This window comes from Pseudopodoces humilis, chromosome 17, assembly GCF_049639895.1.
Source record: "Pseudopodoces humilis isolate 2021_Gansu_Grassland_sample_001 chromosome 17, ASM4963989v1, whole genome shotgun sequence".
NCBI classification, from domain to species: domain Eukaryota; kingdom Metazoa; phylum Chordata; class Aves; order Passeriformes; family Paridae; genus Pseudopodoces; species Pseudopodoces humilis.
The window spans coordinates 17,011,008-17,033,280 of NC_142216.1; the positions used below are offsets into that span (position 1 = coordinate 17,011,008).

The 22,273-nt window shown below is 51.4% G+C and overlaps 1 protein-coding gene and 2 non-coding genes across 3 annotated transcripts; all 3 read right to left on the reverse strand.

Moving 5' to 3' along the window:
* Positions 1–598: 598 nt before the first annotated feature.
* On the reverse strand, positions 599–21,848 carry HSPA9 (heat shock protein family A (Hsp70) member 9). Its single transcript, XM_014261111.2, has 17 exons — positions 21,704–21,848; positions 20,551–20,609; positions 18,946–19,033; positions 18,687–18,868; positions 17,943–18,067; positions 16,176–16,249; positions 15,984–16,090; positions 15,063–15,225; positions 14,341–14,433; positions 12,537–12,746; positions 10,096–10,323; positions 9,210–9,314; positions 7,944–8,061; positions 5,617–5,711; positions 3,932–4,024; positions 2,156–2,296; positions 599–1,371 (listed from the first exon to the last, which is right to left on the reverse strand). Exons 1-17 carry the CDS (start codon positions 21,773–21,775, stop codon positions 1,312–1,314), a joined length of 2,013 nt encoding a protein of 670 aa, XP_014116586.2. The 5' UTR covers positions 21,776–21,848; the 3' UTR covers positions 599–1,311.
* Positions 8,635–8,703, reverse strand: LOC148182988 (small nucleolar RNA SNORD63). The gene has a single exon (XR_015774058.1). It is a non-coding gene; the product is annotated as a small nucleolar RNA SNORD63 (small nucleolar RNA).
* On the reverse strand, positions 9,774–9,845 carry LOC148182989 (small nucleolar RNA SNORD63). The gene has a single exon (XR_015774057.1). It is a non-coding gene; the product is annotated as a small nucleolar RNA SNORD63 (small nucleolar RNA).
* Positions 21,849–22,273: the final 425 nt, after the last annotated feature.

Sequence of the window (22,273 nt, forward strand, 5' to 3'; positions counted from 1 at the left end):
CCCCTCACGCACCCAGGAGGGGTTCCACTGTGGGAAGCAAGCTCATGGGCGAGACATGACTTTCCTTTAATGAACCCACTCACTGTTCCTGGTCACACTCTGGGCCACCTCTGTCCTCCCCCGTACAAGCTGTCGAGCCCCAGAACAAAACCCATCCTTTTCCTGCCTGCTCATACTTGAGCTGGCAGGACAAAGCAGCTGCAAACCCGGTTTTCATTCTAGTTGAAGAGACACAGAGTCCCAGAGATGCTGAAAAAGGAGGGAGACACAGCTACATTTATGCAGCTCCCTGGAAGGCTGGGCTGCTGGAAGGACAGAAGGCAAGTGCTGCTTAAGCCTGGAGCCTGTTTTGTAAGGCTAAGCCCAAGCACAAAGTGCCTGAGGGTGAAGGCCCACTGCTACTGCAGGCATAGGACTTGGGGCACCCCGGGAGAGCAGCACTGACACTCTCAGAAGAGCCCAACCTTACACCAGAAAGCTCCTGTGCCTGTGAATGAAGCAGAAATTTCACAAAGTTACAGCTGCCTGACTCTCCCTCTGCAGCTGTCACAGGCACTAAAGTGCTCTATTCTCCATCAAAGGCCAGGAGACCGGGAACTCCACATTGGACACTTTTCTGCTTTTATTTTAAAAAAATCCAGAATGGATCCAGTAACAGTTTTATTATCAAGGAAACTGTTTTACCATAAGCAGAGAACAGACACAGGATGGAGCAGAAGGCTCAGACAAGCAAAGTATTGAACTTCCACACTGCCTCTTTTGTAAGAAATAATGTTACAGCTGAGTTTGAAGTAGCCCCTTTCCTTCAGAACAAAGGTACCAGCCTAGCTCAGGGCTAAATGGTCTCCAGCGAAGTCCCAGCCTTGCCCCTGCTGCTCACAGGCCTCCACCTGCCCCCAGCTCCTCAGACCCACATGGAGGGGCCATGCAGGCCTTATTCTCCTCCCCATTCCCAGACATTCCCATCTCCACCCTCCAATTTCATGACATGGTTTCCAAGCTTGGATCTCGGATTTACTACACCGTTGTGTCAAGTATTAAATGATCAGCCAGTCCCCCCAGGTGCTCAGGGGAACACACCAGGGCCAAACTCCTAACTTTATCTGGCATGAATTAAGTTTCATCAAGTGACAATTTATCTAGCAGACACATCACTAAGTTTATACATTGAAGAATTTTATATTTAGAATACTGCAAAAACACAGTAAGTCTGAATTCTGCCCCTTGCTGCTCAGGAAGGTCCCTTCTCTCCCAAGCATCAAGAAAATCGACCTCTTCATCATTCTCTCGTCAAGGCAAGACAGAGTCTCCTTATTGCTTCTCTTCCTTCTGATCTCCTGGACTTCCAGAACCCTCTCGCTCCGAGGCCATCTGTGAACAAACGGGTTTATTACTCGTGGTAACAACAAACTGCTTCTCCTGGCCATTTTTCCCTGGCTGGCTGCTCAGGTCAGCTCCAGCCTGGAGAACCCTCCTTCAGGGCAATGAGCAACGTCCACTGAGAAGGGAAATCTTCATCTCTGCATGAGCTCTGAGAGGGAGGAAACAATCTTCCCATTATTCCCTTTCCCCGGGGATGGAATAGGCTGCCAGTGCAGCACTGAAGGTTTGGTTTGACATCAGGAAAGCAGCTGTCCCCAGTAAGGACAGCTCAGCACCAAGGTCACCTGGGCACCGTGCCACAGCCATGCTGGGACACCTTCCTGCACAGGAAAGCACAGCCTGGCCAGGTGCCAGTGGGTGGGAGGGCCTTCCACTGGGAAGGAGGTGGAGAAGAAAATCCCAATGGCCTTTACTGTGGCTTCAGGCATACTGAACAGGAATCGTGTTTTACAATCATCATGGAGTAAGTTCTGGAGTTACTTTACTCCTTCAGGCACTGAGGGGAAAGCCCTCTCCTTGCTCTCCTGGATGCTCCTTACTAGAAGCTTCCCCTTTTTCATGGAATGCTGTACAGTAACGGAACACCCAGCCTGGAAGCATGGCCAGGATTTCAGGCCTTCAACTCTCCCTGACCTTCCACAGCTTCCCCTTCAGCCAGTGTCACTCAGGGGGATCTGCAGAGGCCCAGCACCACCTCCCACCCAAAAGTTTGGTGTCCTGACTCCCCCCTCCCCATGTGAGGGCTCTGAAAGGGAGTTGGCCATGCACCTACCTTCTTGTATGCCATCTCAAAGAGTTTCAGGGAAGCCTGCTGCAGGCTGGTGGCTGCCTGCCTGATGTTCTCTCCCGTTTCACTATCTTTACGAGCCAGAAGTTCTCTCATTTTAGCAATTTCTTCCTTTAATTTGTTGCACTGCAAAAAAGACACAAAGGTGAAATTGGTGAACTGTTAATCTCCATCCTGTCATTTCACCACCTTGGCCACAGCAAAACCACCTTTTCGTGCCAGAAGCCATGAAGCTAAGCCTCAAAGTAAGTCTGCAGGGCCTAGGACTGTGCCCAGTTCCCAGTGGGCACCTGTCCACTTCACTAACAGTGTCCCAGTTGGCATTAATGGGGCCCTGTTTGCTGTCTGGGCAGAGGTGCCAAGGACAGAGCCCTGCAGGGCCTGACAGCTGGCCAAGGCCATGCTCTGAGCCTGGCACAGCTCACCTGGCACAGCCATGCCAGGGCAGCCACACCAAGCTGGTCTCCATGGGTGTTTAAGGCCCTGCTGGGGAGCTGGCAAGCAGGGCTGACCCTGCCCCGGTCAGTCCCAGGGCTGCCCACGGAGCAGCAGCTCAGAGCAAACCAACAGAGCAGGCCCAGAGCCATCTCAGCCCCTGCCCAGGCTGGCACTGCCTCCTCCCCTGCCCAGAGGGCTCCTGGGCACAGAATGGGGACAGCAGTGACGGCCACCATCAGCACAGGCTGTCCCACCTACCCAGGGAAGTCACAGCAAACAGTCCCTGCAGGGAACAGGGATTTAGGGAGAGGAAACTCACATAGTTCCAAAGAAAGAGCCAGCCAGTATCAGACAGAATGCTGTGGGTGGGAAGGGACCTTAAAGATCACCTCATGCCACCCCCCTGCCATGGCCACTCAACCAAGTTGCTCCAAGCCCTGTCCAACCTGGCCTTGGACAATTCCAGGGATCGAGGGGCAGCCACAGCTGCTCTGGGCACCCTGTGGCAGGGCTTCCCATCCTCACAGGGTTTAAAACCACTGCCCTTTGTCCTGTCCCTGTCTGCTGGCAGAGAAATAGCCCTTAACTGACCAGAGGCTGCTACCAACAAACTGCATTCCCTCAGACACCTCAGAGCCCCCAGGAGCCCTTTAATTCTGCTTCCCAGAATTGTTAAATTTGTTATTTGGGCACACTCTTCTAAACTTGGCTTTTGAAATTCACAGTTCACCACCTTAGGGTGGTGTGAAAAGCACTCCTGGATATTAAATATCCATTTAATTTCTAAGAGAGAAAAGCTGGAGTTAGGTGGATGCTGATTACTATTTATTGCCCCCAGGTTCTTGGGCACTGTGCGTGCACTGCCAGAGCACAGCAGCTCTGCCTCTGTCCCCGTGCTAACAAAGGCAGGCACTGTCCACCATCTCCAGCCTTGGAGCCAAGCCCCCTGGGGAGCCAGCCCTGGCACAGCCCTTATCACAGCACTGCAAGGCCACGCCAAGGCCGCAGCTCTGTCACAAACCTCTCAGCAGCAGTCCCAGGCACTCGCAGCCTCAGTGACACCCACCCTGCACTTTGCAAAGGGTTATCTGCCAGCACCCAACCCTGTTCCCCTAAGGATGTCTGTCCATCCTCCCCTCAGCCACACTCACCCCTCCCATTGAGGGCCACAGCCAGAGGTGCAGGGCTGTACCACCTTCACCCAGCATGGAAACACGGCCAGAGCTGGAGCCACTGGCCAGATCCAGCTGAGAGTTCAGTGGGAATGTGAGCAATGTGAGGAATTTCATGTGCTATAGCACTCCAGGATCAGGAGCCACCTACCTCATCTGCTGGCAGCTGATCCTTGAACTCTTCCATCTTGGACTCCGTGTCGTGGATGATGCCCTCGGCCATGTTCACGGCCTCCACACGTTCCTGGGGGAGAGAGCTTGTCAGGCCTGCTGCCCACACCACTGGTGACACAAGGGGTAATATTTCATGCCCCAAACTGCCAAACTCCACTAAAGTTCCCACCCAGAGTCCTTCTTAATGGCACCAGGGCAAGAAGAAAGGCAAGCCTTCACTTCTAGGTGCACTGTGGCCCCACGGGGCCCTAAGAGGAGTCTGTGCCAGGCAGCCCTCAGGGTTTCACTCCTCTGAACCACAAGTGACCAATGCACCACACGCTGGCACATGGGAAAGGACAGACACCTCAGGGACAACATACTCTGCTCCTTGGGAAAGCAGCAGAGCTTTTGGAGAATATCCTGAAGATTCTTCAGCAACAGGGGCACTAGAGACAACTCAAATGCTGGGTGGTTTTACTCGTGGTCCCTTATTACAAAAATTCCCATTTATGCATTCCTGATGCTTCATGGCAGTAAAACCAGGATCAGAAAAGTGTAACGAGGCAATTTTGAAAACTACAGCTAAAACTTGACTACAGTCAAGTGTTAGTTAAAGTAACCTGATCACCTTGCTCTGTGAACTCACTGAACAGGGGTGAGTCCCACTTCAGTATTACAACAGAGAAGAACCTATCCAGCAGTTTAAGATCCAAAGTAAGGCAGCAGGACAGTTCCCAGTGCAGCCTCTTCAGATGCCAGACCTCCCCCTATGCTTCAGGGTGATGATGAGGTTTTTCAAACAGTGCGACTTTCAGAGCAAGGTCTTTGAAGGTTCTCCAGCTAACCTACAAATGCCCATCAGCCACTGCTTTGTGGCTTTAGAGGTTCTGAGGCCAGGCAGGGCTGGCTTCCTGGGAATTTATTCCATGCCTTCTCCCCTTCAGTCCCTTTCTGATCCCTTCCCTGCTGGGGGTAACATTTACAGCACTGCCTGGACACCTCAGACAGGCTCCTGCAGACTGAAGGACACAATGCAGATCAATTCCTTGTGCCAGTTTCAGCAATCACTAAACATATGCTGATGCCACATCCCAGAGTCAGCCTGTGCTGCGTCTGCTTAAAAATCAATGCTCTCTATTTAGTTGCATAATTCATCAGTACTACCCTCATTAAACCTATTAATTCCACCCATTAATCCTGTGTGTAGCACAGCTTCAGTCACTCCTCCATGGCAAGTGCCAGTCTTTCCTCAATGAGGCCAGTGAGGATTTCCATCACCTCCTCCTCCACCTGCACTGAGGCCAGCATGCTCACACGGACACAGCATTCCAGGTGCCAAATGCACAGAGCCAAGGGGGACAGTGGAGAGCAACAATTACGAAACCCCTCACCAGAGCTGCAAAGCTGTCTGCCATGAGCAGCAGGCAGGTGAGTTTGCTCACTGCTGCCTCCACATCCCAGGAACTCCCCAGGGAGCAGTGAAGTGCAGTCACACAGGGCAACGTATCCAACCCCAAGGTCCAAATGCCTCTGCAAACACCTTCCTGCAACCCTGGAGCGTCAACGTTAGGAAAGGAGCAGAGATTTGGGTAAGAGCTCCCAGAGCAGAGCCCCAGGGGTGGGCACAGCTCAGAGCAGAGTGCTGGAAGCAGCAGTTCCTCTGCTCCCTGACCCTGTTACCTTTCTCCGCCTGTCCTCTTCCGCGTATTTCTCTGCGTTCTTCACCATGTTCTCAATTTCATCTTTGCTGAGGCCGCCAGAGGACTGGATAACAACTGCAGCAGAGAAGAACATGAATAAAGGACCTGCTCTCACCTTTGAGGAGAGGATTGTTCCCCAGCCTAACAGCAGCAGCCTCGCTCAGAGACTGCACCGAGGGAGGCCCCGTGGGCAGGACAAACACTGTGACTCTTTAAAGAGCCACTGATGATGCTGGCAAGGCAAAAGCCTCATCTCCTGGATCTGCAACTCCCCAGCTCTGCCACACACTCCCTGCCTGCTGGTTTGCAAGACATTCTGGCCAGTCTTCAGTTAATCCTCCTGCAAAGTGAGAGTGCACCAAAGACCTCAAACCAAAGGAGCATCACAGATTAGAACCCCAATACTAAAAAAAAAAAAAAATATCAAAACTAAAACCCCTCAAACAAACAAACAAACCCTCCAGCAAAGCCCCAACCAACAAAAAATTCCAAAGAGAAGGAATGGTTTCACCAAAGACTCCTTTCCCTGCTGGAAAGCAGCCCAGGCTTGGTGAAATGGTAAGACAACATTTCCCACCCAGCTCCTCACATTGCCCTTAATAAAGAACTGGAGCATGATTCTATGGGCAGGCTCTTACACATCCCCTCCTTGGTCTTTTCCCTTTATTAGTGTCAAAAAGCATAGTCTATATTCAGGCTTTACTGCAGGAATTAGTCTAATTTAATTGCAACAGGACCAGGATATCTCAAAGCCCGTAAAAGTGCATGCTACAATCACAATTTAAAGGAACTTTTCTGTGGAGTATTTGTCAGTGAACCCTGAACAAAGATACACACAGAGGTGTTCTTTAGACACAGATGTGGGATAAGCAGTTTTGTAATTAGGACCACATCTACCTACAGGCAGGCAGTTAGAGGTAATTCTGATTGCCTGTCACCAGGAGCCTTTTATTCAGCAGAAGAAGGCTGCCACACATCCAAGATCTCCAAGGAAATCCAAGTAACAAGCAGGGTGCCAAACTGCTGCCAAAAAGCCAAGCAGTGTGATTAAAAGCAGCGTACAACCTCCAGTTGTGCATAGTAAATACTTCTGCTAACTGAGCACTTCACTGCTCAAGGGTTCTCTCCAAGGAACAGCTGAAGGGCAGTATAGAGCCTTCCAGTCACAAGGAAAAAGAAAATTTTATTTTCCATCAGGGGAATCTGTAAAAGCTTCAAATTAATCTCCTGAACCCACCACAGAGCTTTAGAAAGTGTCAACTGTGTCATTAATTACAGCACACGGGGCCCAACACTTCACTGCACCACAGAGCAGAATTCACTGACAGCTTGAACTCCCTGAGCCTCCTGCCAGCTGGAGACACTTCCAGCCTAAGCAGAAGAAAATGAACACGGTGGTCACAGGGAAAACCTGCTGCTTCAAAATATCTCAATCTCTAGACCTTTATAATTGAATAATTACAAACAAACAGAATCTTGGCACAGGGCTGGTCTGCTCAGCTGTACGTGACACACCCTGGAGTCAGAGATCTTCCTGACCTGGTTCTCCATTAAAAGCTGGCACCTTCATGCAGCCAGGCTCACAGACTGCAATCCCTGTGTGCTCCCAAAGAACAGCGCTCCCAGCAGCACAGCTCAAGACAACTCACACATGGTGCTGCCTTCCCAAAGCCCAATTCTGTCCCCACAGGGTAACACAGGGCACACCTGACTGCCCCAAACACCTCAGTGACAGAGCACCAACACCAGTGAGCCCTGAGTGAGCCAACCTGTGTGCCCAACACCTGGGCACTGGTACACAGCTGGAAACAGCTGCACTCTGCTCAAGTGTTGCTGCAAGTATTCCAGATGGCAACACCAAGGCAGGACTGTCACACAGGACAAAACCACTTGGAATTTGGTGAAATCCTGCCAGTGAGGGCTGCCCTGACATTGGCATAGGCAGGGGCTTCATCTCCACTGGCAGCAGCCTCTGGCAGCAGGTTACTGGAGATGGCAGAGGCTGTGTGCTTACAGTAGCTTTAGTGCCCTAGAACAAAACCCCACAGCTCAGCTCTCACTTATCCCTTTGCCCACTCTCCCTTCCAGGGGATAACAGGCTCAGATGACTTCAGCTGCATCTGTGTTGCCCTGGCAACAGGCTGAAGAGTAGGGGTGACCCAAGCATGTGGCCACATGCTCCATCCCCACCCCAGATAGTGGGACGCCCTCCAGGCAACACTGGAGCACACTCTGTTGTCCCTGGAGCCACTCAGTGTCACCCTCAGCACCCCCTGCTGCCCTCCCTGTCAGGCCCAGGGCACTCACTCTGCTGCTCCCGCCCGGTGCCCTTGTCCTTGGCTGACACGTGCACGATGCCGTTGGCGTCGATGTCGAAGGTGACCTCGATCTGGGGCACTCCCCGTGGTGCTGGAGGGATCCCGACCTGAGCAAGGACAAGGGTTGGCCATCAGCTCCCACAAGGACAGAGCTCAGGGGACCAGAGCTGGGCACATCACCCTGGGGATCTGATATTGAATGAACAACTAACCAAAGCTCAGATCAGAGTCCTCCAAGTACCTGTTGGCACCATGCTGTGCACTGGTATCTTGACAGGATCCAGGTTTCTGCCCTGGACAAGTGCACAGAAACCACAAGAGAGAACCTCCAGGTTTGGTTCCAAGGTGATACAGGTTCTGCTTTATTGCTACTCAAGCCCCTCTTCCACAGCTATGGCAGGATGCTCTATTTCCTCAGTTCTGGACACAGATTTCACTGGCCACCTCTGGGGAACCATTTTAAGACAGTGAGAGGCAGCTTCCTTCAAAAGGACAAAAGAAAGGCAAAGTCCTTCCTTTCAGCAGGGCTCTTCCTTGGAAGTTCACACTAACTTGAACAGTTTAACAGTGCCAAACTTGGCCAGCACTGACCAAACCCATTTTGCTCAGGGAGCTGGTTGGGCAGCCCCTCTCTGCTCCCAGCAATCCTGGAACACATCTGTTCCCCAGGGCGCAGGGTGTGGGCTCAGTCCACAACGTCTCCACACAATTCTTCAGAATGACGTGTTGACAGTTTAACATCATAGCACACACACTGCAATCCCAACCAGGTCACAAACTAACACCCTGGGCACCTCGGCTCACACCAACTCCACTCCCAAGGTCTCACTAGGCTGGCCTGGGCTCCCCTGGGGACTGCAGGTATCCTGGAGCTGCTCCAGCTCCCATCTTTGCTACACCAGAGGAGAGGCCAGCATTCAGGTTATCTGCTGGTCCTGGTACTGCACGGGCTTTTTTATACCCAGAGCCCTTCCTGGTGGCCAGGCCCTGAAGCTGCAGTAGCCACAGTGCCACATGGGAGTGCTCAGAAACTTCGAGATCCATCTTCAATACCAGGTGGTCCTCAGCCACAGAAAGGCTGTCCTAGGGCCAGGCTGTGCCCCTGGAAGCTGCTTTTGTACTACAAAGGGGTCAAATGTCCTCTGTAAGATGACTCCCCTTCAACACTGCCTTCAGGGGGCAGATGAAATGGAGAAGGCTCTGAATGTCTCCAAGAAGGTCAGGTCTAAGGTCAGGAATAGAGAAGCCAACGTACCAATGTGAACTGGCCAAGCAGCTTGTTGTCACTGGCCATCTCTCTCTCTCCCTGGCACACTTTGATCTCCACTTGTGTTTGCCCATCAGCAGCTGTAGAAAACACCTATGGAAAAGGAACAGGAAGTTACTGTATAGCTAGTTAGAACACAAATATCTGCAGTTACAAGCTGACTGAAGAAGGAATAAAAGGAAGCTACTTGGAAGGGAAAGATCATTAAATGCTTGCTGTTCTCATGTTCCTCTGACAAAACTCCAGGGTATTAAGGCTAGCAAGAGCCAAGCTCACCGTTGTCTTGTCCTGTATGCACCTGGGGACACAAAAACTGGCCATCCATGGCAGCAGCAGGTTCCAGGGCAGCCACCACACCCCAGAACATCTCCCCTGAAGCAGCAGGCTGCAGCCCACGTCCCAGGCAGCTCAGGCATTATCACAGAGCACACAGCAGCAGGCCCAGACAGTGCCAAGGGAAGGAAAGGATCACACCCAAGGCACCAGGACATGACAATGCAAAGATAACCCCTCCTGAGGCACTCAGGCAAGCCAGGGCTCTCCCACGGGCGTGGTGCTCAGTCCCAGAAGGGCTCCACACAATCTTTCTTCAGAATGACGTGTTGACAACTGACATCATGGCACACACACTGCAAGAACCCTCATCAGGCCACAAACATCCTGGCAGATCTTGGCATCATTAACTCAACTGCCCTCCCCTCTTGGGCACACCAATAATCCCAATCACCAATAATGAGGGGCTGACATCAAACCTGATTTCTCCACTGCTTCTCTTGTCAGAAGAGGCAAAACCATCTACTGGGATGCTCTGGGTGGCCTTTCCTCATCTGTCTGAGAGCACCAGCAGTCCCACCCATCCAAAGTCAGCTCTTACCTGGCTCTTCTTGGTGGGGATGGTGGTATTCCTGTTGATGAGCTTTGTGAAGACACCTCCCAGAGTCTCAATGCCCAGGGAGAGGGGAGTTACATCCAGCAGCAGCACATCTGTCACATCACCAGCCAACACCCCACCTTGGATGGCTGCTCCAATGGCCACAGCCTCGTCAGGATTGACCGCTTTGCTCGGAGCACGGCCAAACAGTTCCTGCACAGTCTGCTGCACCTGAGAGGAGACACAGCACAGCTCATCCATGGGGGAACCACCACAGCCACAGCAGCTTGGCTCAGCTGTGTCCTTATGCTGCCGCCATGGAAGCCTGAGACAGAAGCCTTAGCTCTGTGCCTGCTCCCTCACTGCCCAGCCTCCTGCACAGCACTGAATGCCCTCGTTCCAGCCCAGACAGCCCCTTCCCCAGAGGCCCTGTGTGCCAGCTGCCAGGCAGCCCCCACCAGAGCCTTCCCACAGCCTAGCCACATTCCCAGGGGATCATCCCAGGCTTATCTGGGAGTCAAGGACCGCTCCCTGGGAACTGTGCAAGCCAACACTGAGCAGGACACAGCTGCCAAGGACAGTACAGCTGTGGAGGAGCACAGGGAAGGTAAAAAAAAACAGCAGCACAGTTCATGTGGTTTGTGTGCAGCAAAGGGAAAAAAAAAGGGAATTGTATGAAGAACAGTGTTTTCCAACTCTTTATTTGGTGGGCTGTTTCAGCAGAGGAGATGGGCTTTGTCAGCACTGTGAGCTCTGCAGCCAGCTCTGCCCATTCCCAAGGACTGTGCCCGTGATCCCAACAGATTTCCTGCTGGAGCATCGGGACAGGAATGCACTGAGGGTCTGCCCCAGAGCACAGCTCAGAACTGCCCTGCAAGGGAAGGCTGTGGGGCTGGGCCTCCTCTTGCAGTACAGGTGCTGGGCACATCAGCACAGGTGAGTGGGATGTGCCTGGAGAACGGCTGGAAGCAAACACCCAACTGTGCACTGCAGCAAGGAGACACCGGTCCAGAGTGCTCATTACAGAGGAGGACTCTGTGTGACAGCATGTAATGCATTAAATGCTAGTCTTTCCCTCTGGAGGTGTATTTTACAGTACAAAACAATACTTGTAGCCACCCACGGTCCATCTCCTGGAGTACTGGCCATGGCAGAGCTCCAGAGAAGCCACATTCCCTCCTAGCAGGGGAAGAGAGCAGAACAAGGTGCCCAAGAGAAGGTTTGGCTGTGTACAACACACTGGCACCAATTTCAGAGGCAGAGCTACACGCACGCAGGAAAGCATTCTGTCAGCTCAAAGCCACATATGCTGGGGCTTATAAGGGGAAGAAGGAAAAATAAAGACCAGTATTTAAGTTCTGTCTTCAACCCCTAAAGGATACAATCTCTCAGGAAAAGGTTTTGTGTTTGTCATCACATTCTACACAGGTAATCACACCATTTTTCCTTTATCCAGTTGAACAACAAGGACTTTGGGAACATATAGCAGTTACTTCACTTGAGCTTTGGCCAGAGCAGGAGCTTCTGTTTATCTTGCTGTTCTGGCTCCTCTGCCTGGGTGACCTTCTGCTCACACCAATATCACCTCCAGCTACCAGGCTCATTAATACAGGAAGAAAAACCTTCCCACCAAACCCAAAATCAACCCCAAGCAGGACCACGCACACACCTACTGTCCTAGAGGGGACCCGCAAATCATGAAGCAACAAACAGTCCAAGCCTGAGAGATCCCTCTGGAGTGAGATTCTGGTGCTCTCTGCAGGAAAGGCCAGGCTGCACCTACCCTTGGAGGGCGCAGTGAACATCCCTGTTCGGCTCTGGGATGGAGGAGCAGCAGGCATGGCTGGAACAGGAGCAGTAAATCACCTGCAGACAGCACTTATCTGCACAATTGTGCATGTCAGCACAGCAGGCTTTAAAGCTACCTGCTGTGCTCATCTCCACAGATCGGAAGGGCCAGGTTTTAGATAAGGAGTGTCTGGAAGAGCCAGGTAAATGGGCCTGCCAACAGCAGCCTCTGATTACACACAACCAGCAGGTACCAGAGGGGTTCTGCTCATGCAGGTTCTTCACAGCCGGAAGTGCTGGAAATCCCTTGGAAGGCACAGATTGCTGACAAGTGGCTGTCACTGAAATGCACCTTTACCACACTGAGCCCACAACAAGAGGCAACACCCTGTCCCTCTCAGCAATGCTGCTCGTGTCCCATGCACACAATGGCAGCTGCAGCTGGGCTTTCACCTCCCAGCACGTGCCCCTTGACTCTGTACAGTGCAGCTCAGCCTGAGCCCCAGCTGAGATAAGCAAACAAGAGAGGTTCTGGGCAGTGCTCCCATGGGAACCTCACAGAGGATCTGCCCTGAGACTCTGGCTCCTCTGATCCCCCAAACAGCAAGCACAGGGCAACTGTGCCAGCCCTGCCTGAACAGGCCCTGAGCTCATACCTTTGGCATTCTGGTCATGCCACCGACCAGGATGACTTCCCCAATGTCACTCTTGCTGACTTCAGCATCCTGCATGGCTTTCTGGCAGGGGGCCACTGTCCTCTTGATCAGGTCAGCCACGATGCCCTCAAACTGTGCCCGACTCAGCTTCATGTTCAAGTGCTTTGGTCCAGAGGCATCCATGGTCAGGTAGGGCAGGTTGATGTCAGTCTGTGGCATGGAAACAGGTTCAGGGAAAACCAGGAATGGGCTTTACATCATCTTACAAGTTCTGCTTGGCCTGTAATGAGGCATCTGCGTGGCTGTTACCCTCCAGCCCCATTTAAGTGGCAGTAGGCACTTTTATGTTTGACATTTCAGAAAGAGGACAAATATTTTGTTCCACACCTCATGGTTACAACTGTTAAACCCCAACTTTAATATTGTTACTTCAAGGTCTTTCACTGTTGAGCAAAACAATTTGTCACAGCCAGGAGGTAAGAGCAGAAACACTGGAAGTGACAACCTTAATGCTGTTCCTTCAGCACAACCCAGAAGCCCACCTGCAGAGCTCCAAAGATTCTGCCAACTGACTCACATTCCACACCAGGTAAATTCCTTGAAGGTCTTTCCTTCTCTCCTGGCTGTTCTCTAAATACCAACAGCTCATGTTCAACAGCCACTCTGCTGCCATTTAACACAAAGTGAATTAGAGCAAGGAACCATAATTCCCACTTGCTTATGGCTGTTTGTCACATGCTGGATTTTTAAAGCAAATCTTATACTGAAATCATCTGATTCAAGTGCTGAGTCATGTTGACATCAAAAGACACTACAATCCAAAGCAATTAAAGCACTAGTGCTTTAAGCTCTGGAGATTAAGTTTACACAATAATTAAAGCCATGCTGCTGACCAGAGGTGTGCACTCACTTTATACACAGCATGGTCAAAAGTATTGGGGGAAAACGGGACCAAAAGCAAGTTGAAGTGAAGTTTTCACTTCACTGCTCAAGAGTTAAGGAATTCATCTTTCCTGGTATGAACAAACTGCATTTGCCAGCTCTTGAGCTCATAAAACAGAGCCTGCTATGTCTCTGGCAGAACTATGCAGCCATTGTGACTGCCCTCAGCTCCTTGCTATGAGCTCCCCACTGGCCAGTAAAAAGACCACCATCAGATAAAATTAAAGATGCTTATTCAGAACCTAGAACTTGGCAGAGTCCCCATTTCAATTACTATATAATTGACCTTAATTTTACTTAGCCAGGACTATTACACTCCCAACTTGCTGCTTCTCCAGTTCCTTATTCAGTAATGAATAAAAGACATGCTTGACTGCATTAATATACAAAGCTGATGGAAAAAAGGAGGGAGGGTGGCTGCTGCCCATTGTCCAGACAACTCATCTATAGGCAAATAAGTCAAGATTCTGTATAGGAATTACTACACAAATTAGCTGCTTCAGTGGAATGAGTAACACCAAGGTTTTGGAACTGCTTGTACAGAGCTGCAAGTGGTTCCAGTAACCCAGCAGCACTGGCTGAATTCCCTGATGCCCATCACACTTCTGAAGTACAGAACAGGTTGGCAACAAGGTCACATTTCCTGCAAGATCAGATGATGTGGTGCCAGAAAAAAGGGCAAAACTCAGCACCCAACAACTCAGCTTCCAGCAGCTCCCCGTGCTCTGCAGCCCACCCTGCTGAGTGACCTGCTGTGCCAGTTACACAGAAGATACGTGTCAAGAGAGCTTTGTAAACAAACCCAGTGCAGAACTCAGTGTCTCTCAGTGTTGTAGTGGATGCTCTGGAGCCAGGCACGTACCTGCACAGATGATGAAAGCTCACACTTGGCTTTCTCTGACGCTTCTCTCACCCTCTGAAGGGCCATGTTGTCTTTAGTCAGATCAACTCCCGTCTGTGTGACAAAAACAGGGTTAACAGACTCTCTGTGCCTGCTCAGGAGTCACTTCCCTGCAGGTCACCTTCTCAGAGCTCTTGACTGAGCAGCTTTTCCTAGAGCAGACAGCCATGTGCACTGTGCTGCTCTCTCCCTGCTCCAGGTGTACTCAGCATTCCAACCTGCCAGCCCTCTCTGCTCTGCAAGCAGCCATTCAGTGAGGTACACACTGAAGCTCGGAAAGGCTGCTGCAGCACAGAGTGAGAAGACAGGACTGAACTAGCAAAGGAATTGTTGGAATTACATTGCAGGTTCCTCCCAGCAACTCTTGGTTGCATCTGTCCTGTCACTTCAACTGCACCACAGATGTTTACTTTGAAACATAAGCAGACTGTGTGCAGGACAGTCCTGCTATACCAGAGAGAAGAAAAGGCAGAAGTTCTGCTATTCTGTCTTCAGGAAAGGAATATTCCACTTCAAAAAAACAAGTGTAAGAAGTGGAAGCTGGCTAAAAAGTGCTTAATCCTCTTAAATTCCAGACAGAGGTGACAAATCAAGTGCTAAGAATTGAAGAGAATTCTCTCTTCTACAGAAGTGAGGCTGAACAGCAGTGTAACACAGGACTGTGCTCTGGAGAGACATCTTACCTCCCTCTTGAACTCTTTCACAATATACTGTAGCAAAGCCTGGTCAAAATCTTCTCCACCCAAGAATGTGTCACCGTTGGTGGACTTCACCTCAAAGACTCCCTTCTGGATTTCCAACACAGAGATATCAAAAGTGCCACCACCCAGGTCATAGACTGCGATGCTGCAAGGAGAAAGGCAGTACAAAGGTGAGACTCCCCATCCTCAAGAGATGATGTGCAGAGCTCACACAGCTGCCCACACAAATTCAAAGCATCTCTAGAGACAGCAGTGAACCATCTCAACGTGTCCATACCCCCTGAGCACTCAGAGTCCATGTGGGACTGGAAGATGTGCTGCACCAAGCCTGACCTTGTCCATTTTTTCAGAGAGGGCAGCTCCTGCCTCTCCAAAACCAGACACTCTCACATCCAATGACAAGAGCAGGGACACCTGAACTATTATGAAAATGCTTTTTTTATCAAAATGTGAGGCTTTCCCAGCATTATCAGTACCTCAGAAATACAGAATGTGTAACAAAAGCCTGCACTTCTGTAACCACCCCTGACAGTGACAGGGGGTTGAATGCAGGCAGGGGAGCTGCAAGGGGAGCTGGCACAGCTCAGCATAGCTCCCCTGCTGCCCAGCAGCACCTCTGGTGACAGCCTGTCACCCAGCTGTCCTCAGCCACACCCACCCCTGCTGGCGAGTAAGGTACCTAAATTGACACTCAGCTTGAATAATTAAGTTGTAGCTGCAAGTTATGAACTCTCTCTCATTAGCAAGGCTGGCTGGCACAGAACAGAGGTGACATTACAGAGATCTCACAGCTCTAAGTCCACCCTGGCAGAACTCCAAGCAGTGCTCTCAAAGTCAGCAAGCAGAGGAGGCAAATCCCAGCAGGTTTGTTTCAGAGGGCTGGTGCTATGCACACGCACTTACACTTTGTCTTCAGACTTGTCCAGCCCATAGGCAAGTGCAGCTGCTGTGGGTTCATTAATCACCCTCAGGACGTTCAAGCCAGCAATCTGCCCAGCATCTTTGGTAGCCTGAGGAGGAAAGGGGAGAGTGCTGACTGCTGAGACGAACTGGATGCGATTTATGAGCCCTAAAATCTCCCAGCTTGATGAGTACCTGTCTCTGAGAATCATTGAAGTAAGCAGGGACTGTGATTACGGCGTTCTTTGCTGCGTGTCCCAGGTAATTTTCTGGAAGAAAAAGGACACAAACCAGAAATTATCCTTGTAAGAACACCAAGTTATCCTTCACAGAATCAGAAAATGGGCGGGAGGCTCATCTCATCCCAGCCCCTGCCATGGCAGGGACACCTGCCACTGTCCCAGGCTGCTCCAAGCCCCATCCACTGGCCTTGGGCACTGCCAGGGATCCAGGGGCAGCCACAGCTTCCCTGGGCACCCTGTGCCAGGGCCTCCCCACTCTCCCAGGAAGAGTTTCTTCCTACTGTCTAACCCAAACCCACTGTTTGAATCTAGCCCCCAACCCACCACTACATGTTTTTGTAAATAGTCTCTCTCCATTAATAACTAACTTGAAATTATTTCTCTCAACTAATAGGAGACAGGCTTGCCGTTTTCTGGGAAGATGTAGACGGAGCTGCGCAGAATTCCAGTCCTTCCACAAAACAGAGAATAGTTCGTAGACTTCTGGCAGCACAGCAGTGCACCTCTGCAATTCCATCAGTAACTAGATGCCACTTTAATGAATTTATCTGAGAGTTTGTCTTTTTAGAGTGTGAGGCTGAAGCTGTACTCCATTTTTCTGCATGTGAGGTACTTAAAAGTTACTAATTTTTATCCCATTTATAGAATCTGCTGTTGCTAACACTTAATACAAACTATGTACATGTCCCAACTTTATAAGTGTTTAAGACAGCAGATGTCAGAAAAATATATATTATACCTTATTTTAAGGTAAAAAGTCATCAAATGCACATTGAGACCTGCTAAAAAATGCCGATGTGCTCGATGCAGTGAGGATGCACAGACAGGACTCACAGCTCTGCAGCAGCCCTGCACAGAGCTTACACACTGCACTGCTCTCTGCTGCCTGCAGAGCCACAGCTGAAATCATGCAGCACCCAGGCCAAAAGCCAACACCCCCCCAGGAAGGAGATCCCTGCTGAAGGCAGAGGAACCTCACCCTCAAATCATCTGTCATCTCTAAATGCTCACACACCACATATTTGTATTTTACTGCTGGGTGGAGCTTTAGCAAGTGTCCAGGACCTAATACAGAAAATACAACCACCTCTGGATGAAGCTTTAGTCCTGCCCTCCTCACACTCACTAGACACACTGTTTAACAAGTAAGGGTGCAGAAGGCACTACTGACTGTTCCCTCTCTGTACTACACTCAGTTTCCCCAGAAACCACTTTAGGAATTGAGAAAGAGAAGAACATTTCTCCAGGCCAGTGGGTATTTTCCCCAGTGAAGATTTAAAGTCACCACTGGCTAACTGGCTATCAGGGCCCAAGAACTGGGTCCCCTGAACACTCCCTCTCTCCCTGTGTGCAGCTGAGTAGGAGCAAAGCCACTCCAAGCCTGGCTGCCCCAGCTCATGCTCAGCAGCAGCCAGGGAGACACAAGGACTGCAGCTTCCAAGGAAATGGAGCTCCCCTTCCTGAGTGAGTGTGAATTCAATTAAAATCAGAATCAATCAGCAACCGGTTCTGGTATGAGTATCTTTGAAGTAAAGCACTGATATTTTGCCAAAGATCCAAGACTGAGGCAGGCACTGATCTTCATTGAGGCCTCCTAGCCTGCTCCCTTCCCCCATCCACAGCCCTGCCCTGTGAGGGTCTGGCACCCAGGAAGCGCGGTTCTGGCTGCAGCACTTCCATGTACCAAGCAGAGAGGCAGCAAAGAGCAAGCTGTACCCACCTGCAGTCTCCTTCATCTTCATGAGAACAAAGGCACCGATCTGGCTGGGAGAATAGAGCTTCCCATGAGCCTCCACCCAGGCATCTCCATTGGAGGCACGGACAATCTTAAATGGGACGTTCTTACTGAAAACCACCAGAATTCACACTCAGTTTCTGCAGCAGCATAAACCCCTGACCATCAGTATCAGCAGATAAACAAGTGCAGTTCTAAACAAAGAACAATGAACTGGCCAGCAACAGCCCCAGATCAAGTCCCAGAAGTACCAATTACAGATTGCCACTGCCAACACTTGTATGGTACAAATAATGCACATATACCAACTTTTTAAGTGTTTGAGACAAGTCAGAAAAATATGTATTACACCCTATTTAAGGTCTCAAAAAAAGATAATTAAGTCATCAAATACACAGACAGGAGTCATGCCTATGCATCAGCCCTGCAGAGAGCTTACACACTGCATTGTTCTCTGCTGCTTTAATCAGACACCTCGTTTCATCACAGGCCTGAGGTATGATCACACAGCTTTGATTGCAAACACCCTCAAGAATTAGAAAAGTCTGCCCTGCAAGCATCAGCAAGCCTTTTTTCTTCTTCTCTGAAAGCCTTAACATGGTGAGCAGTGAATGCAACTGAACACAGCATGGCCACTTCCCACAGGGCAGCGTTTTGAAGCAGAGCAGGTGGTGCTACCCCCGGTGTTTGCTGCCCTGGTGCTGGCAGTGGCACTGGCCCCTGACTCACATGTCCTTCTTCACTTCAGAGTCGTCAAAGCAGCGGCTGATGAAGCGCTTGGTGGCGTAGAAGGTGTTGTGGGGGTTGGTGACCGCCTGGCGCTTGGCTGGCATCCCCACCAGGCACTCGCCCTCGGCCGTGAACGCCACCACGGACGGCGTGGTGCGGGCTCCCCCCGCGTTACCCAGCACCTGGGGACAAGGGGAAGCGTGACAGCCGCACCCTCACCTCGGGGACACCCCACAGGTATCACTCCCATGTTACTCACCTTTGCCTGTTTCCCTTCCATGACAGCCACGCAGGAGTTGGTGGTACCCAGGTCAATCCCAATAACGGCACCTTTGATCGCTTCGGAGCTGGAGAGCACATCAGGGGAAAGTAAAATTACCAATGAAGGAAAATAACTACATAGCAAAAACACGTTCAGTCCCAAAGACAGGACCAAGCGATTTTCCACTCAATGTTGAAGCAAATCCAGGCTGTATCCTGACCTAAGGTGTTCTCTGACTCTTACACTGCAATTAAACCTTGTGCCTTTGTTCTGAACCAGATCACTTACAGGTAAACCCTTACTTATTAAAACCAGCATATAAAATATTATTCTAGCCCAGAATATCTTCACTACATACATCTGTATCTCCTCAACAACCCTTAAGAGCTTGGTTTCAAGAAAGTCACAACTTACTCTGTCCCTACAGACAGGAGTTGTTTTGGGTCAGTTCTGATCACAGAATCCCAGACTGGTTTGGGTTGGAGGGACCTTAAAGCTCATCCAGTGCCACCCCTGCCATGGGCAGGGACACCTTCCACTGTCTCAGGGTGCTCCAAGCCCTGTTCAGCCTGGCCTTGGGCACTGCCAGGGAGCCAGGGACAGCCTCAGCTAGGCAACCCTGGTGTTCAAATTTGTTTGGAAACATTCATCTGAATAAATTGCATTTGTTTATTTATTATTGCTTAGCATGGGGAGAAGAAACCACAGCAATAAATCACTTGGCCCATGCAGAGTGCTCTGGGCCAGAGTCAAAGCAAAGCACTTATCTGATCCTCAGGAGCAACAGGTAAATTTAATCCTGAAAAATGAGAGTGGTTCTCACACAAAACAAATCTGAAGCCCCCTCCTCTCTCTGGGAAGGGTGCATTACTCCCTCTGAGGCTCAGAGAACTCCTGAACCACAACTTTGCTTACAAAGGCATGTTCTGGGATAGAGAAGGCATTCTGAGCAGAGCAGGACCGTGTTTATTTCCAGGAATGTCACCCTCTCTGTGCCCAAGCTGCCAGGGGCTCCAACTCCAGTTCCAGTAACAGAGCAGTGAGCTTGGAACACTAAGCTGTATCCAGTCAGACCCAGCTTTCCCAACACAAACAGATTTCCCAGCCCATGGCCTGAATCACCATCAGCCACAAACATCTGAGTAAGTCACAAAACCAACTGCTCCCTTCTCCCATTATCCAGCAACAGGGAAAAGGAGTGATTCAAATGCATGTTTGAAATGAATTTCATCTGCAGGGGAAGGGATCCAGGCATCACCCATTTCATGGCAGTGTAAAACAATTTGCTCCATCAGGGTTTTTGTTTTGGTTTTTGTTTTACTTTTTGTTTGGTTGGTTTTAATCAAACAAATCTCAGCAATCCATGTTTTGTGGGCACTGCTGGTGGGGGAGCAGCAGGGAACATCAATTCTCCAAGCTTCCCTGGAGAGAAACAAGAAATAAAGAAACAGCCTTGGAAAAGTTATGGGCAGAGGTTCTTGTTTTATTCTGCTGGTTTGGCTCTCTTACCCAATCCCTGGCTCCAATAATCAGCTCTGGTATCAGCAAGAGGGTAAATATAAACACCAACAGCCAAACACGACCTCCCCAAGGAACACTTACGCGTATTTCCTGCTGGATGCTGCTCTGAGAACATTTTGGCTGAGGCCATTCCAAAATGTCTGTAAAACAGAGACATTCTAATGAGAATTTAGTTTAAAGCATCAAGACGTCTTCAAACCAAGGCTTTCAGAGGCAGACAATGTCTGAAACAACACTGTCCTACTAAGAGTATGCTCTTTATGCAAAGGAACAAAGAATTTGAGCAAGACTCAGACTCACATAAACAGCCTCCCGAATTATTGCACTAATTAATCTCCCATAACGCTAATTTCTATGACCAGAACTGAGCTTCTTCTCTCATACAGAATAATCTGTGGCAAAAGACATCTCAGTAGGCCAACCCTGAACCTTCGGTCCACGAATAGCAGCAGATAAACATTAACGCCATTTCTCAGAGCTTTGTGCCTGGTCAGCAACAAATGCCCCACAGCATCCTTTTAGGAACCTGCAGCTGCGACTCTGCTGCACAACTCCAGCTTCACCCCTCTGCACGTGCCAAGCTGCATCCCGGAGAGCTCAGGAAGCATTATCCTTCCTTCTGAGTAAGAACTAACTTCTGACAAGATAAATTCATGCCAACCGCACCGAGCCGTGACTCTTCTGCTGCTATTTAAAGACGTAAGGCCCAGGCCCAGTGCACAGAACCAGCAGGGCCAGCACAGTGCGGGGGATCTGCGGTCCCCGCCTGTCCCTAAATCGCCACCGCGTGCCCTCCCCAGCCCGATCCCCGCTGCCACCATCGCACGGACGGTGAGGAACCGAGCGGCCTTCCCACAAACTTCCCTAACAGCAAACCGACTCAAACACGCAAAACAGGCTCCTCTACACCCTCCAGGCCCGCATCCTCATGCACCCTCATAAGCCTTCTCTAAATAAAATCTGAGCACTGAGGAGCCGCGGCCTGGGCCCGGACTCTCCCGCGGGCAGCGCCCTTTGCCGCTCCCACAGCCCGCGGTCCCCCCGCCGTGTCTATGGCAAACGCACAGCGCCACGCAGCCCCTCGCCGTCCCCCGGCCCCGCGCCGATCCCCGGCCCCGCGCCGTCCCCCGGCCCCGCGCTGTCCCCCGGCCCTGCGCTGTCTCCGCAGCCCCTCACTGTCCCCCCGGCCCCGCGCCGATCCCCGGCCCCTCGCTGTCCCCCTCAGAGCTCTGACCTGCGTGGGGCACGCGGGCGGCGCGGGTGCGGCGCGCGGCAGCAGCAGGGGCAGGCGGCTCGCGCTCAGCATGGCGGCGGTCGGGGCGCGCGGGGCCGCGGCTCTTCTGGAAACCTCCACCCACGTGGGCCGCGGGGGGGCCGAGCCGCGCTGCAGGACCCCCGCAGAGGGCTGCCCGCAATAATGCCTGATCGCGCCGCTCGCTTTCGGCGAGACGGCCGAACTCGTGCGACGGCGGCGCAGCTGCACGCCGGCTTCCCGACACCGGCACAGAGCTCGCTGTCCCGGCTGAATCACGCCGGGGCAGGACACGGGCAGCCAAGCGACGCGGCGGACACCGGCGCAGTGAGAACACTCCGGGTCCTGCGGCGGCCGCGCACTCAAGGTCGGACAGGATAAAGCGCAGGGCGATTGCAGCGGCCTTGCGTCAGGCCGAGAGCTGCGCACGCGCAGATCCAGGGGGGCGCTGCCGCCCCAATGACGCGCATGCGCGGCGGGGCCCCGGGCCCTCGGTGCGGCGGGGTGGGAGCTCGCTCTGTCCGGCTGGGGCTCACACAGAAACCGGCAGCG